This window comes from Oryx dammah, unplaced genomic scaffold (assembly GCF_014754425.2).
Source record: "Oryx dammah isolate SB20612 unplaced genomic scaffold, SCBI_Odam_1.1 HiC_scaffold_18, whole genome shotgun sequence".
Taxonomy (NCBI): Eukaryota; Metazoa; Chordata; class Mammalia; order Artiodactyla; family Bovidae; genus Oryx; species Oryx dammah.
Genome location: NW_024070202.1, coordinates 103,917,049 through 103,940,214, shown reverse-complemented (window position 1 = coordinate 103,940,214; position 23,166 = coordinate 103,917,049). Strand labels below are relative to the sequence as shown.

At 48.8% G+C, this 23,166-nt stretch overlaps 1 protein-coding gene across 3 annotated transcripts in view; it reads left to right on the top strand.

Moving 5' to 3' along the window:
• The window catches only part of DENND2A (DENN domain containing 2A), a 101,040-nt gene that overhangs the window by 67,076 nt on the left and 10,798 nt on the right, over positions 1 to 23,166 (top strand). For all 3 annotated transcript variants that reach the window (XM_040260000.1, XM_040259999.1, XM_040259998.1), the window contains exons 8-13: positions 195 to 382; positions 5,348 to 5,457; positions 6,663 to 6,732; positions 7,862 to 7,939; positions 11,295 to 11,435; positions 12,769 to 12,917. In XM_040260000.1, the coding sequence (XP_040115934.1) occupies positions 195 to 382; positions 5,348 to 5,457; positions 6,663 to 6,732; positions 7,862 to 7,939; positions 11,295 to 11,435; positions 12,769 to 12,917 (736 nt within the window). The remainder of the gene's footprint in view (positions 1 to 194; positions 383 to 5,347; positions 5,458 to 6,662; positions 6,733 to 7,861; positions 7,940 to 11,294; positions 11,436 to 12,768; positions 12,918 to 23,166) is intronic.

Below are 23,166 nucleotides of genomic sequence, written 5' to 3'. Positions count from 1 at the left end.
TAGAACTTTGGCAAGAATCCCCAGCAAAGAGCTTTGTACTAATTTGTTAAATGTGGAGACGCTTTTGTAGGATTAGGAAAAGTACTTTGAGCTGGGAATTCCATAACGTGTCACAGCTCTGTGCAGTTCGACATTGGGAGTGAGTCATTTTCAGGCGGTCCTCCGCTCTCTGTCTCTCTCTGCTCCCTCTCCAGCCCACAGCCAGCGCCTGGTCAACGTGAAGTCACGGCTGAAGCAGGCTCCGAGATACCCATCCCTGGACCGGGAGCTGGTCGAGTACCAGGAGAGGCAACTTTTTGAGTACTTCGTGGTCGTGTCCCTGCACAAGAAGCAGGCTGGGGCTGCGTACGTGCCCGAACTCACCCAGCAGTTCCCACTGAAGGTACAGAATGGGCCAGGCCTGCCATGGACTGCAGCATTCTTGGGAAGATCTTACTGGGACTCATGGTTCAGGGAGGTGCAGGAACCGAAGGAACATTCAGTGTCCAGAATTTCAAAAATGGGTCCTAATTAAAGTATATTGATTTTTTAAAAAATGCTGCTGGAGGATTTGGGAGGTTCGAGAGGTGTGAGATGCATGACTCAGTTCAGTTCGGTTCAGTTGCTCAGTCGTGTCCAACTCTTTTCGACCCCATGGACTGCAGCACACCAGGCCTCCCTGTCCATCGCCAACTCCCAGAGTTCACTCAAACTCATGTCCATTGAGTCAGTGATGCCATCCAACCATCTCATCCTCTGTTGTCCCCTTCTCTTCCTGCCTTCAATGCGTGACTCAAGCAGGGACAGACTTGCTTCCTGTGGTCACTATGCTGACGGTACCATTCTATCCACTCTCCCCAGCTCCTTATCCGGCCACATCTCTCCCCAGCCCACCCTAGAAGCCTCTTCCCCATCAACTGCACAAGGAGTGTCACATTTGTGCCCATGCTGCACACGCCCGTGTGCCCTGTGTGCCTCTGTTTGTGTGTGCATGTGCAAGAATTCTGTTCTGTTCTCCCATGGGTCAGTCCTGTGTGGATTTGGCTTTACCATATATTAAAGTGAAAGTCGCTCAGTTGTGTCCAACTCTTTGCGACCCCATGAACTGTAGCCCGCCAGGCTCCTCTGTCCATGGGATTCTCCAGGCAAGAATACTGGAGTGGATAGCCACTCTCTTTTCCAAGGGACCTTCCCAACCCAGGGATTGAACCTGGGTCTCTTGCATTGCAGGCAGATTCTTTACTGTCTGAGCCACCAGGGAGGCCATCCTGTATTATTGATCATGGCTCCTAAAATGAAACAGCACTCAATAAAGCCTAAAGTGGCACGGCCTATCATAGAGAAATGACCCACAGACTTTGGCATCAGTGATAGAGAGCTTTCCTCACTTTCTAATGCAGCTCAGCAAGGATTTACTGAGACCCTATTACATTCCAGCTGGTTTCTGCTTGGCCCCAGGGGATTACAAAGATGAGCAGAAGTGTTTCCTGTCCTCAGGGAGCTTACCCTCTGACAGGAGGGCATGAGAGACTCCAGAGACTCACGAGCTAAAGTGTGCCAGTCTCTGTCCTGTGCACACAGTGGTGCTCAGAGACGGGAAGAGGGGAGGACGCTCATGTCCTGGTCCCCTCGGAGCCTCCCTTCGCTGCCACCACCCAAGCAGAACCCCGGCGTCTGCCAAGACCTGGGGTCCAGCTGTCCCTCTCCTCCTCCTGAGCCACCCTTCCTTCCGCCCTGCCCACTGGAGACCAGCAGAGCAGTCGCATCCTCGGCTTGGAGTTTAGGACGGAAATGTGTGTAAGGGAGATAAGCCATAGGCACCAGCCTTCCACACGGGCACTGACTCACTTCCTCCATCTCCTCCAGGGGTGATCCCTGAAAACCTCAGTGCCACATATGCCCACGTTTAGTTGGGGACCTCACAGAGCAAGCACCAAGGCACGAAGGACGGGCCTGTTATTTTATTTACTTCCCTCAGGGCCTAGCACAGTGTTATACATACGGTGATGCTTAGTGTTCCAGGAATGAAGTCAGTGTCCCATGAAGTAATTAATGAACCACCCTAACGATCAAATGCCTGAGATTCCAACATGGACTCTCCAGCCTCCTGCTGCTGCTGCTGCTGCTAAGTCACCTCAGTCGTGTCTGACTCTGTGTGACCCCATAGACGGCAGCCTACCAAGCTCCCCCGTCCCTGGGATTCTCCAGGCAAGAACACTGGAATGGGCTGCCATTTCCTTCTCCAATGCATGAAAGTGAAAAGTGAAAGTGAAGTTGTTTAGTCGTATCCAACTCTTAGTGACCCCATGGACTGCAGCCCACCAGGCTTCTCCGTCCGTGGGATTTTCCAGCCTCCTAGACATCACATTAAAACTTTTGAGTGGAAAGTTGCCTAGTCACTGTGGAAAGGGAGGCTAACACAGAAATGTTTAGAGAAAAAATCATCTCCAGTCCCGCAGAGGTCCTTGTTGTTGGCATTTCATTGTCTTTCCTCAGTCTTTTCTCAGAGCAGAATTTTCTTACAAAACTGAGGTCAGACATTGTGTAATTTCCGTATCATGTTTTGTAAACCTGTCATTATTTACAAACATATTTCATACAAATTCTAAAACATCATTTTTGAAATTCCATAATACCACATTATGTGGGTATACCCTGATCTATTTAGCAGCTCTCTTTCGGTTGGAAATGCATCTTGCTGCCAGCTTTTCTTTAGGTGTTTATCTTTAATGTTCTGGTGATCATTCTCTGTAGGCATTTTTGCATGCCAGGCTACTATGTATATCTCCTTGCCTTCACCTGCTCCCTCTGTCAGAAGCCCCTTTTTCTTCTTCTTTCTCCTCATTTTTAACTCTTTTTCTTGAGCTTCATCCCCTGCTCCTATAGACACATTGATCAAGGTTTAAAATCCATATTTGTACACTAGCAATCCTGCCTGCCATATTCCATTAAAATGCTTGACACCTCACAGTTATCTTTCATGACGCCTCACAGAGATCAGGCTGTTTCCCAGCCATCTGCGATTGATCATATTTGTAAGAGAGCTCTCTGTGTGTCTCTTCCTGTATATGTGCTCCTGTGTGTGTCCAAGCACGTATGTGCACATGAGTTGATAACTTGACAGTGTGTATATGCATACATGTGTATGTATATATTTGTGGGTGTTGTGCATGTGGTCTGAGGGCAGGTGTGTTCAGATGGTGACTGGGCCATATTGAAAGCACTGGAACTCACTCTCCTACAAGGCTTGCTCTTCAGTTCTCTAATTAATGCTGTATATGCTATGGAAAAATGTCATTGTTCCTTCCTTTTGTATTGTTTGTTGTTTGGGGTCCATCACTCTATGGTGATTAATGATCATCCCCCAACAACTACACCCAGCTGGTATTCTTTGCAAGACTGTCCAAGGGTAATCAAAACCTATTGCTTTGGCAACAGTCTGAGCTAGTAAATTGTCAACTCAAAGACTGTTGCAGTCAGTACCAGTTGGAATCTTCTGAGTCATGGATGAAAGAGAGAACCATTATACAGTAAAGAAAGAGTGACTATTTATTCTGAAGAAGAAAGACCGAAGAACAATTAATGACTGGCTCCAAGTCTACGTATGGTGACTGTGTTTCGTTCATCAATAGTTGTCTCAAGTATTAATATTATATTAGTAGCAGCTTTAGTTAAATTTGATCTGGCCGAATAAGGATCATGCTAGAAGTGGGTTTTCAAGTTGAAAGCCATCAGCCCAATGTCCTATTCCTCTGGATGCTGTCTTCAGAGACCTCTTCTCTCTGATGTTTCATGGCCTTGGGAAGGCTTGCAGATCCTCTGTGAAGGAGTACCATTGGCCAACAGACCTCAGAAACTGCAAGACTGGTTTAAGGTGGTGCTGTGCTAAGTCACTTCATTTGTGTCCGATTCTTTGCAACCCTATGGACTGTAGCGTGTCAAGCTCCTCTGTCCATGGGATTCTCTAGGCAAGAATACTGGATTGGGTTGCCATTTCCTTCTCCAGGGGATCTTCCTTACCCAGTTGTCTTACCTGAGTCTCTTAAAAAGTTTCCTGCGTTAGCAAGTGGGTTCTTTACCACTAGGGCCACCTGGGAAGCCCTGATTTAAGGTGAAGGCTAATGGAAAGGTATGAGAAAAAATAAGAAATTATGGACAACAGTATAATATACTGTTGTATACTTAAGACTTTAAGTTAGATGTTACAGTTTCCTGATTTTAGAAATTCATACTCCACTCAGTTCAAGTAGCTGATATTTTAGATGACTGAAGGCAATTTTATCATGGTTTATTTTTTCTTTAACTGTTTATAAGGGAAATGTAACAAGTGTAAACCTATCAACAACAACACAACAAAAAGCCAACAATTCCTCCCAGCACTTTAGAAGTACCAATTTATAAGCAAACTATGCTAATTATAAACTTTTTTTTTTTTTGGTATCCCAAACTTTATACCTAGAGTGCCTTTTTTTTCAGTTGAGGCAAAAAGAAAACACGTGGCATAAAACTCAGCATCCCAGCATCTCCAGGTGTACAGTACAGTGTGGTTAACTACAGGTGCATTGCTGCCCAGCAGACTCCCCAGAATGGAGTGCTTTTTGAAGCAGGTACCCATTCAGACACAGAACAAGCAGAGTCACAGTTTAAATATGATCTCTAAAGTCAGACTTCATCCATTCGCTCCATTTTGAAGTGAGATGGTATTCCTCCAGTCTGTGATGTGTCAGATAAATCAGAGAGCAAGAAGACAGAAATTAAGATCATTTTGATTCTTTCCTGGATTCCATTCTAGCTGTGTGATCATGGACAAATCACTTAACTTCTCCAGGCTTATTTTCTTCTCGCTAAGAATGTCAGCCTCGTGTCTAGTTTTCCTTTAATTCTGATATTCAAAGACTTCCTGAAATGAATTAAATTTCACTGTATAACGTAATTTACCTGGATGGATTCACTCAGAAGGGCTGTAAAACATCTCTGCCGAAATTGAAGAGGGCCAGCTTTGCCTAGGTCCAGACGTCAGACGACTAGATTTGTGGCTCTGCCTTGCAGATTTGTGAGTCTCGGATTCGGAAGCCGTTGCTATGACAGCTCTTCTTATTGATTAAAATGCTTATATTCCAGAATGTTAGGCATAGAGAACATTTCTCTAAAGCACACTATTTTTTTCTCCTTGCTCCCCACATAAGACTATAGTTGAAACTGCCCTGAGGGAAAAAATAACCTAAGCCTGAGCTGCAAGCCCTCCTCAGCATGGAGGTTAAGGCGACAGTTATGACTTCAGGGCCGTGGGGGCTGTGCGCCTGTCGAGCGTCTGTCTTGCTCACACCGGGGCTTATTCTCCAACCTCCTCTCGCCCTCCTCCCTGCAGTTGGAAAGGTCGTTCAAGTTCATGAGAGAAGCTGAGGACCAGCTGAAGGCTATCCCTCAGTTCTGTTTCCCCGACGCCAAGGACTGGACTCCAGTCCAGCAGTTTACCAGGTATGTGCTGGCGTCTCCCCGCCCTCCCCCGGCCCTGCCAAGACTGAAGTGAGAGCTAGAGAGAGGTCGTCCATGGCAGACCCCGTACATAAGTCAGTCCTGCTGGTAAGTGAGCCTGACAGACTCAAGTGTATAAATTTCCCCCACGGGTGTTTGTAAAGCATGCCTGAAGACAAGACTCATTTTGCCAAACGTGCAGCTTCCCAGACCTCCCACTCCATCTTGGAATGTGTTTCATAAGCTGACATGATGGGCAATAAGGTAATTCGTAGTCTACGAAAACCTTGTCCAGTGCTGTGAAAATACTTCTTCAGCAACACATCTAGCCGTTACTCAGATTGTGATCAAGTTTACATTTCTGCTTTAACCCATATTGTTGGGTGGAAGTATTTTTTAATCAGACATCTCAACAACTAACCAAACTCAGGAGGCTACAAATCCTAAGTGTTCGAGGGACACTGAGTACCTCGAAGTTGGCCCAGCAGTCTTTAAGGACAGTCACAGCCTCGGTGCCCAGGAGAGCTGCAAGAAGGACACCACCATTGCCTGCTGCTACCCAGCTCCCCCCCAACACCCCCCAGTCTTGAGTCACTCCCGGGCTCACCCCAGGAAAGGACCAATGACCACTGTGTCTGTTCGATGGGATGGCCCAGGTGATAGGATTATATGAGGGCTGAGGGTGGAAAGAAGAGTCCTCACTTCCTCTCAGGACACAGCGACACTTGAGATCCCTGTGTCCCTGACAGAGACTCTGGAGCCACAGCCCAGAGATGGACAGGCAGGACAGGGAGCCGCGCTTTCTGACAGCCTCCTCCCGAACGGCCCCTGGTGGCTCAGCACAGTGCTTCTGTTCTGGTTTGTAACACACTTCCTCTTCTTTTTCCAGTTGCTTTAGATGTGAGGTTAGGTTGTCTATTCTATGTTTTTCTTGTTTCTTGAGGTAGGATCGTATTGCTATAAACTTCCCTCTTAGAACTGCTTTTTCTGCGTCCCATAGGTGTTGAGTTGTAGTGTTTTCATTGTCATTTGTTTCTAGAAATTTTTTGACTTCCCTTTTGATTTCTTCAGTAACCTGTTGGTTATTTAGAAACGTGTTGTGTAATCTCCATGTGTTTGTGTTTCCTACAGTTTTTTTTCTTGTAACTGATACCTAGTCTCATAGTGGTCGGAGAGTAACACACTTCCTTTCATTTTCCCAACCACAGTGAAACATTCTCGTTTGTCTTAACTGGAGAAGATGGGAGCAGAAGGTTTGGTTACTGCCGAAGACTGCTGGTCAGTATCCCCTGCTCTCCGGCAGCGAGAGCTCCGTGTGGAGCCCCCACTGGCTTCCTAGGACCTCATTCGCCACAGGCCACAGACAAGAGGTGTAGCGAGTTCTTCAGGGCCGTTACACGCAGGGAGGAGTGTTTGGGAGTCCACATGAGCCTCAGTGTGGATGGAAACACTGTCTGCCTCCCTTGGAAAGAAAATACTTTCGCCACTGTTTTCCCTGCCAAATAAATGACCATCCCCCCTTAAGGCGGGTGTCCTTTCTAATAAAGTGTGCTCAACAGACTCTGAGAGCTTAAAGAGAGCTTTCATAATAGTGGTAAGGGCCCAAGAAGGATGGATTTTTGGTTCATGACACAAATAATTTAAGTGTCTCCTTCAGAACATTAACCTTTAAAGGTCAGAAACTTACTTCAGTGAGATGATCATGCCGAAACATTTTAGAACTGGTCTTTTTGAGGCCCATTTTTGGGGGTACCTTCAGTAGTGGTAAATCATTTTCCACTGAGAGCATATTTTAGTGTTATTGTACATAGGCTAATATAGTCAAGAATAATGTGTGGCACATAGTGGCTGCTCAGTAAATATCTGTTGAATTAGTGAATAAAAAAAGTATGGATAATAATCGAAAAAGTTAAATGGGATAATAAATTCTGTTACTATAATTACTTTGGAGTTTAAGTATTGAGATTGCTTTCCTTTTTTGTTTTGAAAATTAATAGTTTCCAAAAAGGATTTTTAGAAAAGATTTCTCATTTGGAGTTATAATAATTATAAGGAATAAATAAGTTATTTGAGAAAAACCACAGTGATATGAGTAATGTGAGTAAACAAGTTAAGTGATATGAGTAAACAAGTTAAGATTCCTCAATTTATGGTTCTGTGGGCCACACTGAGCTCCTACTGTGTGCACAAAACTCTTGATTTGGTCCCTTTGGGAGAATTTTAACACATGTCTATGCAACCAGAAGTGGTTCCACCTGTAAGACGGGGTATTGGTAACTGCTTACCTTATTGATTTTCAAAAACCCTGGCGTGTGGAAGCAGTCGGCACCATGTTGAAAACATCTGGGGTCTTTCCTCCCCTGAGACTGGTCACGCTCACAGTCTCCTTGTGTCTCACTCTCAAAAGCCTGGCGGCAAAGGGAAGCGCCTCCCTGAAGTCTACTGCATCGTGAGCCGTCTGGGATGCTTCAGCCTCTTTTCAAAGGTGAGGACTCAGCCCCAGAGAAGGCAGGGAGCGCGTGGGAGTTGCAGGGCCCAGGAGGACTCAGGAGACGCCCCACCTCCCAGGACTTTTTATCTTCTTATTCCCCAACCTGTTTTCCTTGCCACTTCTTCCTCCTCCCTTCCCTGAGCCTCACCGAGACTATCACTGGGACAGGAAATGAATGGATGAAGGTTGTGGCCCAGAAAGTGAGGGAGGGGAAAAGGACAAATTAATTGCAGTTGAGGATGGAGGGGCAAAGGCTTTCCCCAGAATGTTCCCTGCATTTTACTTTCCCTCTCAGAAGCATGGTCTTTTGCCACGTGTTGTGTATGTGAGTTACGTGTATCTGTTGTGTGTATGTGAGATTTGTTATTGTAAGACTACTCTTGAGTCTGTCAAAGTGAAAGTGAAGGTCGCTCAGTCGTGTCCGACTCTTTGTGACCCCATGGACTATACAGTCCATGGAATTTTCCAGGCCAGAATACTAGAGTGGGCAGCCTTTCCCTTCTCCAGGGTATCTTCCCAATCCAGGGATCAACCCCAGGTCTCCCACATTGCAGACAGATTCTTTACCAGCTGAGCCATAAGGAAAGCCCAGGAATACTAGAGTGGGTAGCCTATCCACTTCTCCAGTGGACCCAGGAATCGACCTGGGGTCTCCTGCATTGCAGGCGGATTCTTTACCAACTGAGCTATCAGGGAAGCCCTCTATCAAAATCAGTATAACTTGGTCCTTCTTTTTGGAAAATGAAGCAATATATCAGGACGTAGGAATTGCCATGGTGAATTGGCTCAGCCACCCCAGTATTCTGGATTGGCATAATTACTATGCTGTCTGATGCCAATCTCAAAAATTAGGTATAACTCAACATTTGTTTCTTCTGTTAACGAGACATAAATATTTAATCTCTACATGTATTTTGAGTCCTTAAGCGTGTATTTCAGTCCAGGTTTTCTTTTGGAGAATTGAAGTCCTGCATCTACTGTCTGTGGATGAAAGCCCCACTCCCGCAGCATTCTGAAACAAAATTCCTGCTCCTGCCCACCCCATCCTGAGCTCAGAGGAAGCCTGAATTAGACGGATGCAGTGTGAGCTCTGCCTGTGGTAGAGCTTGCACTTGTACACAAGTCTGAAGTAATTAATGGTACCAGCGTCACCCGAGTCATGGCCTTCACTCCACGTGAGGAGGAAGTCATTGTACATTACAGTCAGGCACTCCCAAGCTCTGGCTCAGATTTGCACTGCTGCTCTTGCCAGTCTTCATCATGGATTTGCTTCAACCCGGAGAGGAGGCTGTAGGTCAGAGACCCTATTGGGAGAACACTCATGAATCTAGGAGTAAACAGCTCCTAGAGGTAGGCCAGCCTCCAGCAGCAGCTCTGAAGTTCACATAAGCTGCATTGCTACGTCATGGGCAGGAGATGCAGAGCAAGCGAACATCCTAACATACTCGTGTGATGCACAGTCCTGCATTTTCATGTCAGTTTTGTGACTGTGAATTTTTTAAGAATTTAGTATGAAGACTTGCCGAAGACCACACAGCAAATATTCAGCATAGAACCATAGACAGAGCTTTGGCTAACTAATTCTAAGACCTCAGCTATTGCTAGGTGAGTGGCAAGGACCATTTGGCAAATTGTCCTTCAGTACAGACAGAAGGATAATGGATCAGAACAGCTTTCAAAATCTCCGAAGAAAGCATAAGTATCGGTACAATGATGCTGTGTTAACAAACCACAGTGGCTTAAAGCAGCTACCATTGACTCCCACAGAGGGGCAGGGCTCTGGGGTTCTGCTCTGCTGGACGCCGTGGCTCACTCACTCTTGTGCTTCCAGTAGGCTGGGGGTTGGCTGATCCAGGTTGGCTGGGCTGTGCTTCAGGCTGCCAGTCTGGATGCGGGTCTGTCACCCCCTGAGACAGGAAGCTGTCCCATGCATTCACAGGGAGGCAAGCAGAAACTTGCCTAACAAGGGCTTGCCCAAGCCCTGGGCTTAGCACTGGCACATGATCACTCTGCCTCATCCTGCCTGCCCAGTGGTCCTCAACTTCTTTTCGTTATTGTTCTAGTGAGCAGCCTTTTTAGAGATGGTTTTTCCTCAATTGCCTCTCCTCCCCATGAAATTTTTGACTTTTTGTCATATTATTTTCTTTTTACTGTGCTAAAACATACATAACATTAACCTTACCATTTGGTCATTTTTAAGTGTACAGTTGATTGGCATTGTGTTTATCCACTTTGCTGTGCCACCATCTCCACCATCCATCTCCAGAACTCTTTCATCTCCCCAGACTAAAATTCGGTGCCCATTAAACGCTAACCCTCTGTCCTCTCCTCCCCCAGCCCCTGGCAACCACCACTCTACTCTACTTTCTGCCTCTTTTTATGAGTTTGACTTGAGGATCTCATGTTAGTGGAATCATATAATATTTGTCCATTTTGTGTCTGGCTTATTTCACTTAGCAGCGTTTTCAAAATTCATCCATGTTGTAGCATGTATCAGTATTTTATTCCATCATATTGAATAATATTCCATTATATAGGTAACACATTTTGCTTATTATTCATAAGTTAATGGATGTTTAGATTATTTCCTTTTTCGGCTACTATGAATAATGCTGCTTTGAACATTCATGTTTTCGTGTGAACATGTTTTCATTTCTGTTGGTTAAATACCTAGGAGTGGATTTGCTGGGTCATATATGTTTAATTTCTTGAGAAGCCGCCAGACTATTTTTAAAAGAAAAACTTCACTAGTGTACATTTCCACCTGCAGTGTATGAGGGTTCCAATTTTTCCACTTCCTCACCAACACCTGTTACCTGTTTTTTTTATTACAGACATCCTAATGGCTGTCAAGTGGCATCTCATTGGTTTTGGTTTGTGTTGTCCTAATGGCTTCCCACCAGAGAAAATTCAGTTCTACAGATATGTTACATATCTGTTTGTGTACTTTGGGCCCTTAGAAGGGCACAAACCCTCACAATACCTAAGTTTTTTCACCAACCCCCAACCAATTTTTACCCCCTTGGGGGGCAGCTATTCTTCCCATTGAGAACATATATCATAGTCAATGTCACAGGGGAATGCAAACTGACGAACAGGGCAGTTTTTGAAGTCAAGGGGGCCAGGAACTATACTTCACTCTTTAAGTGGGAGAAATTGTAGAGCCACATGGAAAAAGAGTGGCTGCAGAGAGGGTGAATCCGGGTGTTAACGCACAAGGTGAAAGAGACTGTAGGTTTGGCCTGATGAGGACCCCCTGGCTTCCCCACGGTTCCTCAGCCTCGGTGGCAGGCCCCCTTCATCTGGAAGAGAGCTCCACCTCGCAGCCTGACTTTTCTGTCCCTTGCAGATCTTGGATGAGGTGGAAAAACGACGCGGCATCTCTCCTGCCCTGGTCCAGCCTCTCATGAGGAGCGTTATGGAAGCCCCCTTTCCAGCCCTGGGCAAAACCATTGTGGTCAAGAACTTCTTGCCCGGATCAGGAACTGAGGTATGCCGTCAGAGTCCTCTCCTGTCCCGGAGGGCATAGCCCTGAGAGTGATCAGGTCCTGGTGATCCCACGGGCTGGCTTTCAGGGGGCTGTCACATTCAGTGGTGGCCTCTTGCTCCGCAAGCTGGCCCAGATCATCCGTCTGTGAGAGAGTCATAAATTCCAGCCTAAGTCCAATCCATCCGTTGGTTGCTGGATGAGAAAACTGTGCCAGGGCAGTAAACATCTTTAGCTTCTCTTAATAGTCCACCACCTTCATAAATCGTATTTGAACCTTTTTAGGGTTTTGATCTATATCACCGCTACCACTTAATATGCGAAGCAGATTCTTTTGGGGAAAACAAGCTCAGGTGCTACTTTTTACTCATCCCAGACTTTGAAACATGTCCCTTTCCTTGGCTGGGTGAGATTTGATTCCAGAGCTTGTTTTCATCCTCCCTTCCTTGTATGTGACCTGTTCAGCCTTGAGTCTCCAGTTCTAAAGGCCCTTGGAAAAGCGGGTCACCTCTGGGGACAGGGGCAGGATGAGGATGTCTGTGATATTCTGGAACCGCTCAACTTCCCAGCACAGAGATCAGTGGCCTCCCTGCTGCTGGAGAATCCTAAACCACCCCATACGGATGCAGGTAACTTGGCCATGGGGATGTTAACCTTAGCAAGCCCCGCCGTCTGAGCAGCACCAGGCCAGTGCCATGCTAAGAGCAGAAGCCAGGTTCTGCTCACCGTGAAGAGCATGCACACGAGTAGTGACTTGAGATGAACTCAGGAACCTGTCAACAAGTACAGAGTGAGGAGATATGTGCACACTATGCATACAAGCTGAAAGAGCCATCCCTGGGCACGGGTTGGAGTGGGGTTGAGTTCATTAAGAATCGCCTTGTAGAGGAGGGGAGCCTTGAAAGAAGTGCTTGGAACTGCTGGTCCTTCTTTGTGAGCCTGGGAGTCCCTTGTGAGATCAGACGTTGTGCTGTGGGACTCCAAGGGACCGGCCCTCAAAACTCCCTGTGGGGGCTCACACATGTCATCGATGGGGTGGGAGGGGCGGGCTCCAGCCATCATGGCCCGAGGGGCTCTGGTTCCGTGTCCTGTCTGCCCACCTCCACGCAAACTACCCTCACACGCACCGGTGAGACCGAGTCCCTACCAAACGCACCTCCTTTCCCAATCTCCTGCCGTCTTTCTTTCCCCAGTCCCTTTGGTTTTCCTGTTTTTCTCTCCCTCCTCCCCTGGCAGTGGGCCTCCCTGCTGAGGACCACAGGGCCCCAGGCCTGCCCGGTGCATGAGAGGCCTGGCTGACCAGGCGGCCCCCTCATGCCGTTCCTGTTCCCGGCAGGTGATTGAACTGTGCCGTCCGCTGGACTCCCGGCTTGAACACGTGGACTTTGAGTCTCTCTTTTCGTCTCTCAGCGTCCGACACCTGCTCTGCGTTTTTGCCTCCCTGCTCCTGGAAAGGAGGGTCATCTTCATCGCAGACAAGCTCAGGTATCAAACCTTGGCAACTTCCGCTGAAGTGTTTGCACAACGGTCAGTCTTGCACCGCCTCTAAAGTGTTTGCGTGACGGTCAGTCTCGCTCGGGGTGGAACCTGTAGCAGGGCATCGCCTGGAGTTCAGAGGCAGCTCCTCTGCAGAAGGAGTGGGAATCAGCGGGCAGCTGAGGCTGGAGGCTTGTGAGGCCCCTGAGTTGCATAAAGTGAGCTGAGCCTGCACTTCTGCACTCTGCTCATCTGGTACTCGGCCTGCTGTTCACTCATTCTGCTAGGCGCTGGGCAGCCTACCATGTGCTGGGGAAACGGAAAAGACAGACCTGTGCTTCAAGAGGCCTCGGTCCGGGGTGGGGATGGAGAAGTAAAGAGACCACGCAGTACCGTGCTGTAAAGGCCGACTAGAGGCAGAGCGTTCTCATTCATAGACAAGACGAGTTCCCTGCATCTTAAGGCCAAGAGCAAGAAGAAAGCATGTTCCAGGCCAAAGGAGCTGTTGGTACAACAGCAAGGAGAGGGGAGGCCAAGAGTTCCTTCAGGAACTGCAGGGCAGCTCAGTGTAGTGGAACAGAGTTGAGCCAGGAACCAGCAGAGGCGGGCAGGGCCCCGCTCCGGGAGGGCTGCAGGACCAGGCAGGAGGCACAGACAGAGCCAGACAGAATCCACACACACAGACCCGCTGCCCAGCAGGGTGCACCCACATCCTAGGGTGATTGGCAAAGCCCAGGTCAGAGATCAAAGAAGATCCTGAAGAAGATGCAGATAGAGCTTGGGGTTAATTCTGAACTTTAAAAAAGAAAAAAAAAAAGAATTCTTGGCATTTTCATCATTTCAAAATACTTAATCAGAGCCTTCCTCACTTTGGAGCTGAGGACGCAGAGGTGCAAGTGGTGGCTGCTGTTCCAGGGAGGGCTGAGACGTGGGTCCTGGCTCGAGATGAGCCGGCCAAGCGGGAGAGGCCAGCCGAGAGTCCATCTGGAGAGAAGCCGTGCCAAAAACATGTAAAGATGGGTTTGGAGAGGAAATAATGACTCTCGACTCTAGAAAACAAAAGGGAAGAAGAAGAAAAGGGAAAGAAGAGTGCAAAGGACAAAGCGTGTGAACGTGGGGTCCGTCCGGAGGCGGGGTGGGAGATGGAATCCAGCCCTGTCTCCACCACAGCCCATCTGGTCACCTTGCTCACGTTCGGTCATTGGACTGCAGCCACCGGGCTCCTCCCAGGCTGCTCCCAGCCTGCCTGAGAGTTAGCTATTCACACTGAATGTCACAGTTATTGTACTCTCTGTGCACTCTTGTCAGCAGGCCCTGCCTCTAGCCTGCAGCTGGTGCTGTGGGCAGCTCTCCAAGATCCCTGGGCAACGGGGGATTCGGACCAGAGAGTTCTCAAGGTGGGGGCCTGCAAGCTGAGGATGAGGAGTAACCCTTCCGTGACCAGGATCAGATTTCACCAGTGCTGTCGCGACTGTAATCTCTGGAAGCCCCACCATCCCCCACTCTCCACCGTTTTTTTTAGTTGTAGGATTCTCAGGCTTTCCTGGGGAGGAGGGGAAAGTGATGGAGCTCCGAAAGACCCAGGTCAGGAGTGGAAGGCCCTCCAGGGAGCGGAGATGGGGCAAATAGTCCCGAGGGGCCCTGGCTTCTGGTTTAGAGATGTCAGGCTCAGGGAGGGTCCAGCCTGCCCAAATATCTGAGAAGATGGACGTGACTCAAGAGGAGCAGGGGACCAGGGCCCGTGGCCCCCGGCTCTAACCCAGGCTTTCTTCAGGGGGAAAGAAGAAGGGATAATATCAACTGTTTTTTTCACAAAGGGACAAAGAAAGGAGAAGGTGGGAACAGAAAGGGAGGGAGCCGCGTCAAAGACAGAGGCATCCCTGCAGGGCAGAAGCGGGCATATGTCAGAGGCTTTGGGCGCCGAGCCTCCCGGAAGGGCTTAGGACAGAGACCTCTGGGGAAGGACGTGACCACTCCACCTTGTCCCTGGAGAGACTTCTGGGTTGACAGGTGGGACTCACACAGAGCTGTTGTCATGAGAGACAATGAAAGGAACCCCTGAGGGGCCTGCCCACTGCAGGGTACTGCTCAGTCCTCCCAGCCCCCTCCCCTCCTGCCCTGGCAGGAGACAAGTCACTGCAGTGGTCTGATTGGAGGGACTTTGGGGTTTCTGTCATCACCCTGCCTGCCAGGGTGCCTGGCACTCTGCCCTGAGAGCTTTAGTCTCTTGGAGCAGCAAACACCCACAAGAGGGTAAAAAATGCCAGCCGTGGCTGCAGGATGCTGTTCTTGCCGTAAGGCTCTTACTGCCCACTGGCTGTTTTCTTTTGCAGCAGCTGCCAGCCATGGGACACTGAGGAGGTAGGATTTTTGTCGGGTAGGGGGACAGGGACGTGGATAACTTAGGTGCCCTCTTTGGGTCCAGAGCCAATGTGTACGTGTGCTTGCATGTGTGTATGAAATACTGAAATTACACTGCAGACAGACATTCAGGCTGACACGTCCAGCTCTCATCCCATGGGAGGGGCCTTCCCAGACAGCGGGGAGGCCTGAACGTCCTCAGCTGCTGGCCCTGGGTCTCCTCATTGAGGAAACAAGGGCTCCTCGGTGCCCAGCCACTCAGAGCTCTGAATTGCTAGGGCTCCGGTTGTCTCATTGTCTCCAGAAGTAGCCCGTGATTGTCTCGTCACAAATGGCTTCAAGTGTTCTCTCTCTTGCTCAATAAATTTGCCTTTCAGCTAACACTAGTTAAGTGCAGATCTGAAGAAGGGGGAAAAGAGAGAAAGAAAGGCCCTGAGAGCGCTGAGGCAGAAAGCACAGTGTGTGTAAGCCCGATGAGGACAGCAACAGCTGAGCCCCGAGGTGGGGAACCGGCAGGCTGCCCTGGGCTGGCTCCTCCATTCTCTCAGCCTCTCGAGAACTCCATCAGTTCAGTCCTGTTAGTGGGAGACTAAGAAGCACACTGGTGTTCACTGGAAGGACTGATGCTGAGGCTGAAGCTCCAGGACTTTGGCCACCTCACGCGAAGAGCTGACTCATTGGAAAAGACCCTGATGCTGGGAGGGGTTGGGGGCAGGAGGAGAAGGGGACGACAGAGGATGAGATGGCCGGATGGCATCACTGACTCGATGGACGTGAGTTTGAGTGAACTCCGGGAGTTGGTGATGGACAGGGAGGCCTGGCGTGCTGTGATTCATAGGGTTGCAAAGAGTCGGACACGACTGAGCGACTGAACTGAACTGAACTGGACTGAAGAAGCACACAGAAGTGAAGTCTCTTTGCTCAAGGAAGGGGTCAGTGGGAGAGCTGGGATCAGACAGGGCTAGCTGGCTCCAGAGAAGATGAGAAGGCGGGCAGGCCGCCATGGTCCGGGTGGAATAGAGGAGTATCTGTGAGGCTGTCTGTCTACACAGATACCTAGGGACAGTCTTTAAAAACGTGCCATCACAACGTGCTTGGCAGTCCAGCCAGAACTGTCTCCGGAGGAAGCTCAGACATCTGTGCTTTCCTCTCCTGGGCCCATCCACCCCACCCACCCTTCCAGCCAGGACCCCCGTGAGGCAGGTGGCTGAGCAAACCTCCAGAGTCTCTCCCAGCTCTGACCTTCTCTGAGTGCATGGGCTGGGGTGCCCCAGGTGTCTGCCACACCCCACCCAGCAATCTTGGTCCCAGACCTGCTGAAGTACCCTTCCCCCATTCCTGACCCAGGACTCATCCGTCTCAGGCATCCTGTGCTTTCCAGTGTCCCAGGGGACAACCACCTCCTCTGCCCAGCTGTGTGATTCCCATGGAACCCCTTCCAGCTCAGATGCTCTGGGATCCCACCCTCACATGGCCCACTCCTCTCCCAGGGGGTCTGGTTCAGTAGGAACCATCTGGATAGCATTTTCCTGAGACTGATACTAAACGTAGGCGCTTCAGGATGGTGAGGTGCTGAGGTAACTAACTGTGAGTGCCCTTCTAACACCCCTCTTAACCTTACTGGGTTGAAGATAAATAAATATATCCCAATCCACTCTCTCAGGACTCCCAGGCCTCCGCTCTAGCCTGTGCCCAGAAGTCAGGGCAGCATCTGTACCTCCTCTTGCAGCTTTCTTCTGAGGGGGACTCAGTGCAGCCCCCTCTTTGGAGGTCTCTCTGACCCTCAGACTTGCCCCCCCCTAACAGAGAGCCCACACAGGAAGTCTGGCTCACCTGTGAAATAGGGACCTAGCTAATGATCAGAGCACAGAAACGCCTCCAGAGAACACGGTGCGTGTGAAGTTACTGAGTGAGAAAGCTGGAACCCATCTTCTCTTCTCCAGCCTGCTCCACCTAAGGGGTTCCTCTGGGAGGAATCAGCCACCACCTACTTCTGATTTATGGGAAAATAGCTCTAGGGAATTGAAGCATTCTTCAGCTGCTGCTGCTGCTGCTAAGCCACTTCAGTCGTGTCCAACTCTGTGTGACCCCATAGACAGCAGCCCACCAGGCTCCGCTGTCCCTGGGATTCCCCAGGCAAGAACGCTGGAGTGGGTTGCCATTTCCTTCTCCAAGGCATGAAAGTGAAAAGTGAAAGTGAAGTCGCTCAGTCGTGTCAGACTCTTCAGCTAGGCCATGACAAACCAGTGGCTGGCTGCAAGTCGTCTGACCTGGAAAAGCCTCTGAAGAAAGCCCTCAGCCTAAGTTCAGCCCGTGCTTTCATCCTCATCAGCGGGCACCACTCGCTCTCTATGGGCTGTGCATGCCCTGATTTCTAGCCCTGCTCAGCTGGAAGTAGAAGTAGGCTGCCCCAGGGTCCCATCTGTAGCCCCCCACCTCCTCAAGGGCACGGAGCAGGGCATGAGAACAGGGCACGCCACAGACCCAGTGAGTGGCCCCCTGACATCCCGGGGTGAACGTTAGCCTGCCGGAGGCCTGTGACCACTGCCACCAGCACCCTCCCCTACCACACAGTTCACTTCCTCATCGTTGCAAGTGCGTCTGCCCACTGCAAGAGGAAATAGCTGGGAGTTGTGGCAAATATTGTATGAGTTATAAAAGGGTTTTAAGTGGAGCCAAAAATCTATCAAATTTAGAACAACATTCTTGCTCCGTTTCATCTTTACGGTGGACGTTGAGTGTTTCTTAAGGCTCTGTCAAGCCAAAGTTTAGCAGATGGGAAAGAAAGAATGTTGTTGTGATCGCTTGTTCTGTTGTCATAACAACCTAAATAAATATTTCCCTATACCCCTTTCTTCATTTCCCTGATGATAAACATTTTGTTTTTTCGTTTATTAATTTCAGTTCCCAAGGTTTTGGCCAAATCTACACACTAGGCTGAATAAGAGAGTCAGAGCTGCACATAAACAATTTGTGTAAAAGTTTTAGGCAGGATGACGGTTTTTCAATATTCGAGAAACCTACTTATCTTTCCGAGGTGCATTCACACCAGAAGCTAAACGACAAACTTCTAGCTAATGACAAGGGGGATTCGGTGGGCAAATCTGGACAAATAGTAGAGCTTGAATCTTGGCCTTGACGTGGGGTGACTACACAAAGAAGTCCATGTGTGGCTGTGCACCTTCATCTTGCTGTGTGTTCCTTTAATTCATTTTTACTCCGTTTCTGTAGGTTTAAATGGGGCCCCGTATCCTGTCTCAATCAGTTGCACCATAGTGTTTCAGAAAAAGGTTGGGTTTGTGGCACACCCTCTCCAGGCAAGTGAGCTTGCCAAGGGCTCCTTGAGAGTATGAGTAGCTGCCATCTTGGTGGTCCGACATCTAGAGTACTACTTCAGAGGTCCTCAAGAAGCTAACAGGGAGATACCTATGTTTAGTTCAGCAGAGTGCTATGAAAATGCCATCAGACTGATTACACATTAAGTATTAACTACCTTTTTTCTCTTTTTGCCCATGAACACCAAGATAACTTTGAAGTGAGGTTTAGACAATAGCATAGCCACAAATTGTCTTTGACTCCAAACCCTTCACCAGCAGAATCTCGGATATAGCATACTCCAGCCCTCTTCTGGAGTCAAGTCCCTCCAGGCTGTGCTGGCTCTAAGTGTAGTCCTTTTGGGGGCTTACTGTGGCAACTTAAAAACTCTCCAATACTGTATCCCCTAATTCCTTGGAATGAGATGTCACCATTGCTTTTCTGTCCTGTCTCCGTCAGTGAGCTCTAGAATTACCCTCCAGGCCTGGGTTTTTTTCACTGTCAGTTATTTTCAGCTCCTGGCTCCTACTTCCAGTTCTGGCTTTCTCTGTCTCTCATAGTTTGTAGTTGGCAGACTTTAAAGCTGGAATGCCCACTTTCCTTATGTTACAGATGAGGAAGCTGAGGCCTGGAGAAGAGCTTTACCTGAGATCACACAGAGCGTAGCAAACCCAGTTTTGTTGAGGTCCAGCCTGGGTTCTTTTTTAACTCAGTGACACATTTCTACAGGGTCTGAAAGTACAGTAACGGAAGCATGGCAGCCACCTCCCACTAGGTCTCAGCAGGCACCAGACCACATCAGAGTCACCGCTGGCTCTGGTTCCTGGGAATCACGCACAAAGGGAGAGACGCTTTGCCTGGAATCCTAAGGGATGCTGATGGATTCATCCTGCAAACTCCTGGGGTCTCTCCAACTCTGGAAACTCATCCTTCACTTTTCTGGTAGCATCTTAAAGAAAGCTTTATGCTTGACTCTTTCTGGTTGCTAGGTGAATTGGGAGGCTGCTGAGCATAGTAATAACTAACAGCAAATTGGGCTAGGACCCTGGTGCTGGGAAAGATTGAGGGCATGAGGAGAAGGGGACCACAGAGGATGAGATGGTTGGATGGCATCACTGACTCAATGGATGTGAGCTTGAGCAAACTCCGGAGATGGTGAAGGACAGGAAACCCTCGCCTGCTGCAGTCCGTGGAATCAGAAAGAGACACTACTGAGCGATTAAACAACACATAGGGCACACGGGCTTTGTAGCAGCCAGAACTGAAGCATCTTCTCCAGGAGAATCTGAGTGCTCACAAGTGTATCCTGGTATCTCTGGACTAATGCTTCAACCCTCAGGAACCACCACCAAGTTGCAAAGCATTCTGGGACCTGACCCTTCTCCCCTGTGCCCATCTTTTAACCTTGTGGCCCAGCCAACCTCCCACTGGGGCATCTCCTCCCTCCCTCGCTTTTCTGCAAATTGATCACAGCTGTGGGGGGCCAGCATTCCTTTCCTCCACCCCCACTGTAATGCGAGCCAGCTGCCAGGGCTCCCTCCTAGAACTTCCTTCAAAAACACTGCCTCTCCTCCAACCAGCAGATGCTCAGTAAGCCTCCACATTAAGTGGCAAGCGAGCCTGAACAGTCATCCTTAACATCCCTAGAACTGTAGACTGTACTTTGCATGTTCCTAAGAAACCACCAGTCCTAGCAGTGCCAACCCCCATGGAAGCTCCTCTAGCCTTTATGGGTCGGGGAATAAAATCTCAACAAACTACACTCAGAATAATCCCTTCTCCTCTCTTCTACCATTTTAATTTTTTTTTAAGATTCGGTTATTTTTGGGGTGTGGTGGGTCTTCGTTGTTATCGGAGGTTTTCTCCAGTTGCGGCAAGCGGAGGCTACTCTCTCGTTGTGGTGTGCCGGCCTCTCATTGCGGTGGCTTCTCTTGTTGCGGAGCCCGGGCTCTAAGGCACACGCTCAGTAGTCGCGGCTCTCAGCTCTAGAGCACAGGCTCGGTAGTTGTGGGTGGTACACAGGCTTAGTTGCTCTGCGGCATGAAGGATCTTCCCAGACCGGGGATCAAACTGGTGTCCTTTGCATTGCAAGGCGGATTCTTAACCACTGGACCACCAGGGAAGCCCCTCTTCTACCATTTATTTGGAAGGAACAGCTGCCACTTGATGTATTATTTGCAGAATCTGACCTTTCCTTCTAGTGTTTCAAGAGGCAGAATTTTGTTTTAGAATATTGGAGGGAGCTGGAGAACCAGAGGGAGGCAACACTGCCAGCACCGCCCGCCTCTCGGGTGGCTCCTGACCCCCTGTGCTCCACAGGTGCCAGCTAGCAAGGTGGCATTGGTAACCAGGTGGGAAACATTGGGACCCAGCTGCAACAGCGATCAGACTGTTTAAAAAGCAAACAAACAAAAACACTTGTTAGCAGAATCAACAACGGTAGTACCAGCCTACATGGCCAACAGGTGACACAGTTGAGTTGTCATTTGTCCCCACTGAGTACGCGACTTCGCGACTAAGCAACAGCAGCGGACTGAGTACCAGTGTCCCTCAGCTCCCTGCATTCCAGTTAAATGAGTGCGTTTCTCCTTTCCACGACATCTCTTTACCTGCCCTGTGCATTGCTTATCATTGTATTCTCTGCTTGTTCCAACTACCTTCCCCACCCAGCTGGTTCACACTCACTGCAGCTGAGCCACACACCCTCCCCCGCCCCGCTCCACACTGAGACCCCTGGGCTTCAGCCAGAGACACAAAGTACAGCAGCAGTGGAGAGAAGGAGAGACTCCCTGCAGACCTGCTCCCTCCAGGGCTGAGGCCAAAAGAAGGCAAAAGGGCAGGAGGCCATTTCTCTGACTTGATGAAAAAAGAAAGAAAGTTACACAGATTTCTTTTTCTTTTTTAAAAATTTTTAATTGGACTTTGAAAAAAACTTTTTATTTGGGGTTTTTTGGTTGTGCCACATGGCATGCGGAATGTTAGTTCCCCAATCAGGGATCAAACACATACCCCCTGCATTGGAAGCTCAAAGCCTTAACCACTGGACCTTTGGGGAAGTCTCCAGACTTGTTTTTCTATTGCAGTAATCAAGAAAAACCCAAAGGCTCCTGGCTATGCCTCTTCGTGCCTCCATTCATCAGTCTGTATCTCTCTACCTTCTCCCATCTGCAGGACTCCTCCCTCCCCACCCTGCCCTCACCCTGAATGCAGAAGTTACCCTCTTTTAGCCTGGGGTTCATTGTTGTTCAGTTGCTCAGGAGCACCCGACTCTTTGTGACCCTGTGGACTGCAGCACGCCAGGCTTCCCTGTCCATCACCATCTCCCGGCGTTTTAAAATCGCTTCCAGGTCTAAAATTCTGTGCTTCTGTAACTTCCCCAGAGTCAGAAATGCTTAAACCACACCTCTGAAATGTAAATGCACTCTTAAACAGGAGTGCTGCATTTTTATTCTCCTTCAGTGACTTGACTAAAGTGCTAACTTGCTTCAGTCATGTCCTGTTCTTTGTGATGCTGTGGACTGTGGCCGGTCAGGCTCCTCTGTCCATGAGATTGTTCAGGCAAGAATAATGGATGGGTTGCCAGGCTCTCCTCCAGGGGATCTTCCCACCTCAGGGAATGAACCCAAGTTTCTTACATCTCTTGCATTGGTAGGCAGGTTCTTCACCACTCGTGCCACTTGGGGAGCCCATGACTAAAAAAGTGAGAATTTCAGAAACTTGCTGAAGGGACCATGGATGACAGAGTCCACGACCTACAGCATTGCATGATCCATTCTTTCTCCAAGTGATATTTAGGAGCTTAATAACAAATGTGCTATAAAAAGAGGTGGATTTCATACACAAGGCTTCCTTCAGGAAATTCCTTCTTAGGGTCTCTTTTAAAGAACTCCCACTAGCCACTTGGAAGTGAAAGCCAACATCCCAGTAAAAGGTGTAACATATCAAAATTCCAGCTCAACCATCACTTTCTACCCACTCCCCACCGCACCACACCCCCAGCTCTCTAGTCAAAATCATTGGCTTCCAAGCCTTCTTACTACAGTCCACAATTAGAAATACATTTTATATTCAGACCTAATATACACCCCACATAATACATACATATAGTTATTTACAATTGGGGAAAAATGCATCATACTCTCTTATTTTCTATTACATTCTTTTTGTTGTTGTTTTTGATGCTGATCACAACCCACTGAAATTATTTCAGGACCCCCAATAGGGTGCAAATTACAGTCTGCAAAAACTTTCTCTACACACGACTATTCTTGTTTATATTATGATGTCCTTCTAGTTTTCTAAGTCATGACCCATACTCCTTGAGCAGATCAGCTTTGTAGACTGGCCACACACAAATACAGCTTCAGTCCAGTTCAGTTCAGTTCAGTCGCTCAGTCGTGTCCGACTCTTTGCAACCCCATGAATCGCAGCATGCCAGGCCTCCCTGTCCATCACCATCTCCCAGAGTTCACTCAGACTCAAGTCCATTGAGTCAGTGATGCCATCCAGCCATCTCATCCTCAGTCGTCCCCTTCTCCTCCTGCCCCCAATCCCTCCCAGCATCAGAGTCTTTTCCAATGAG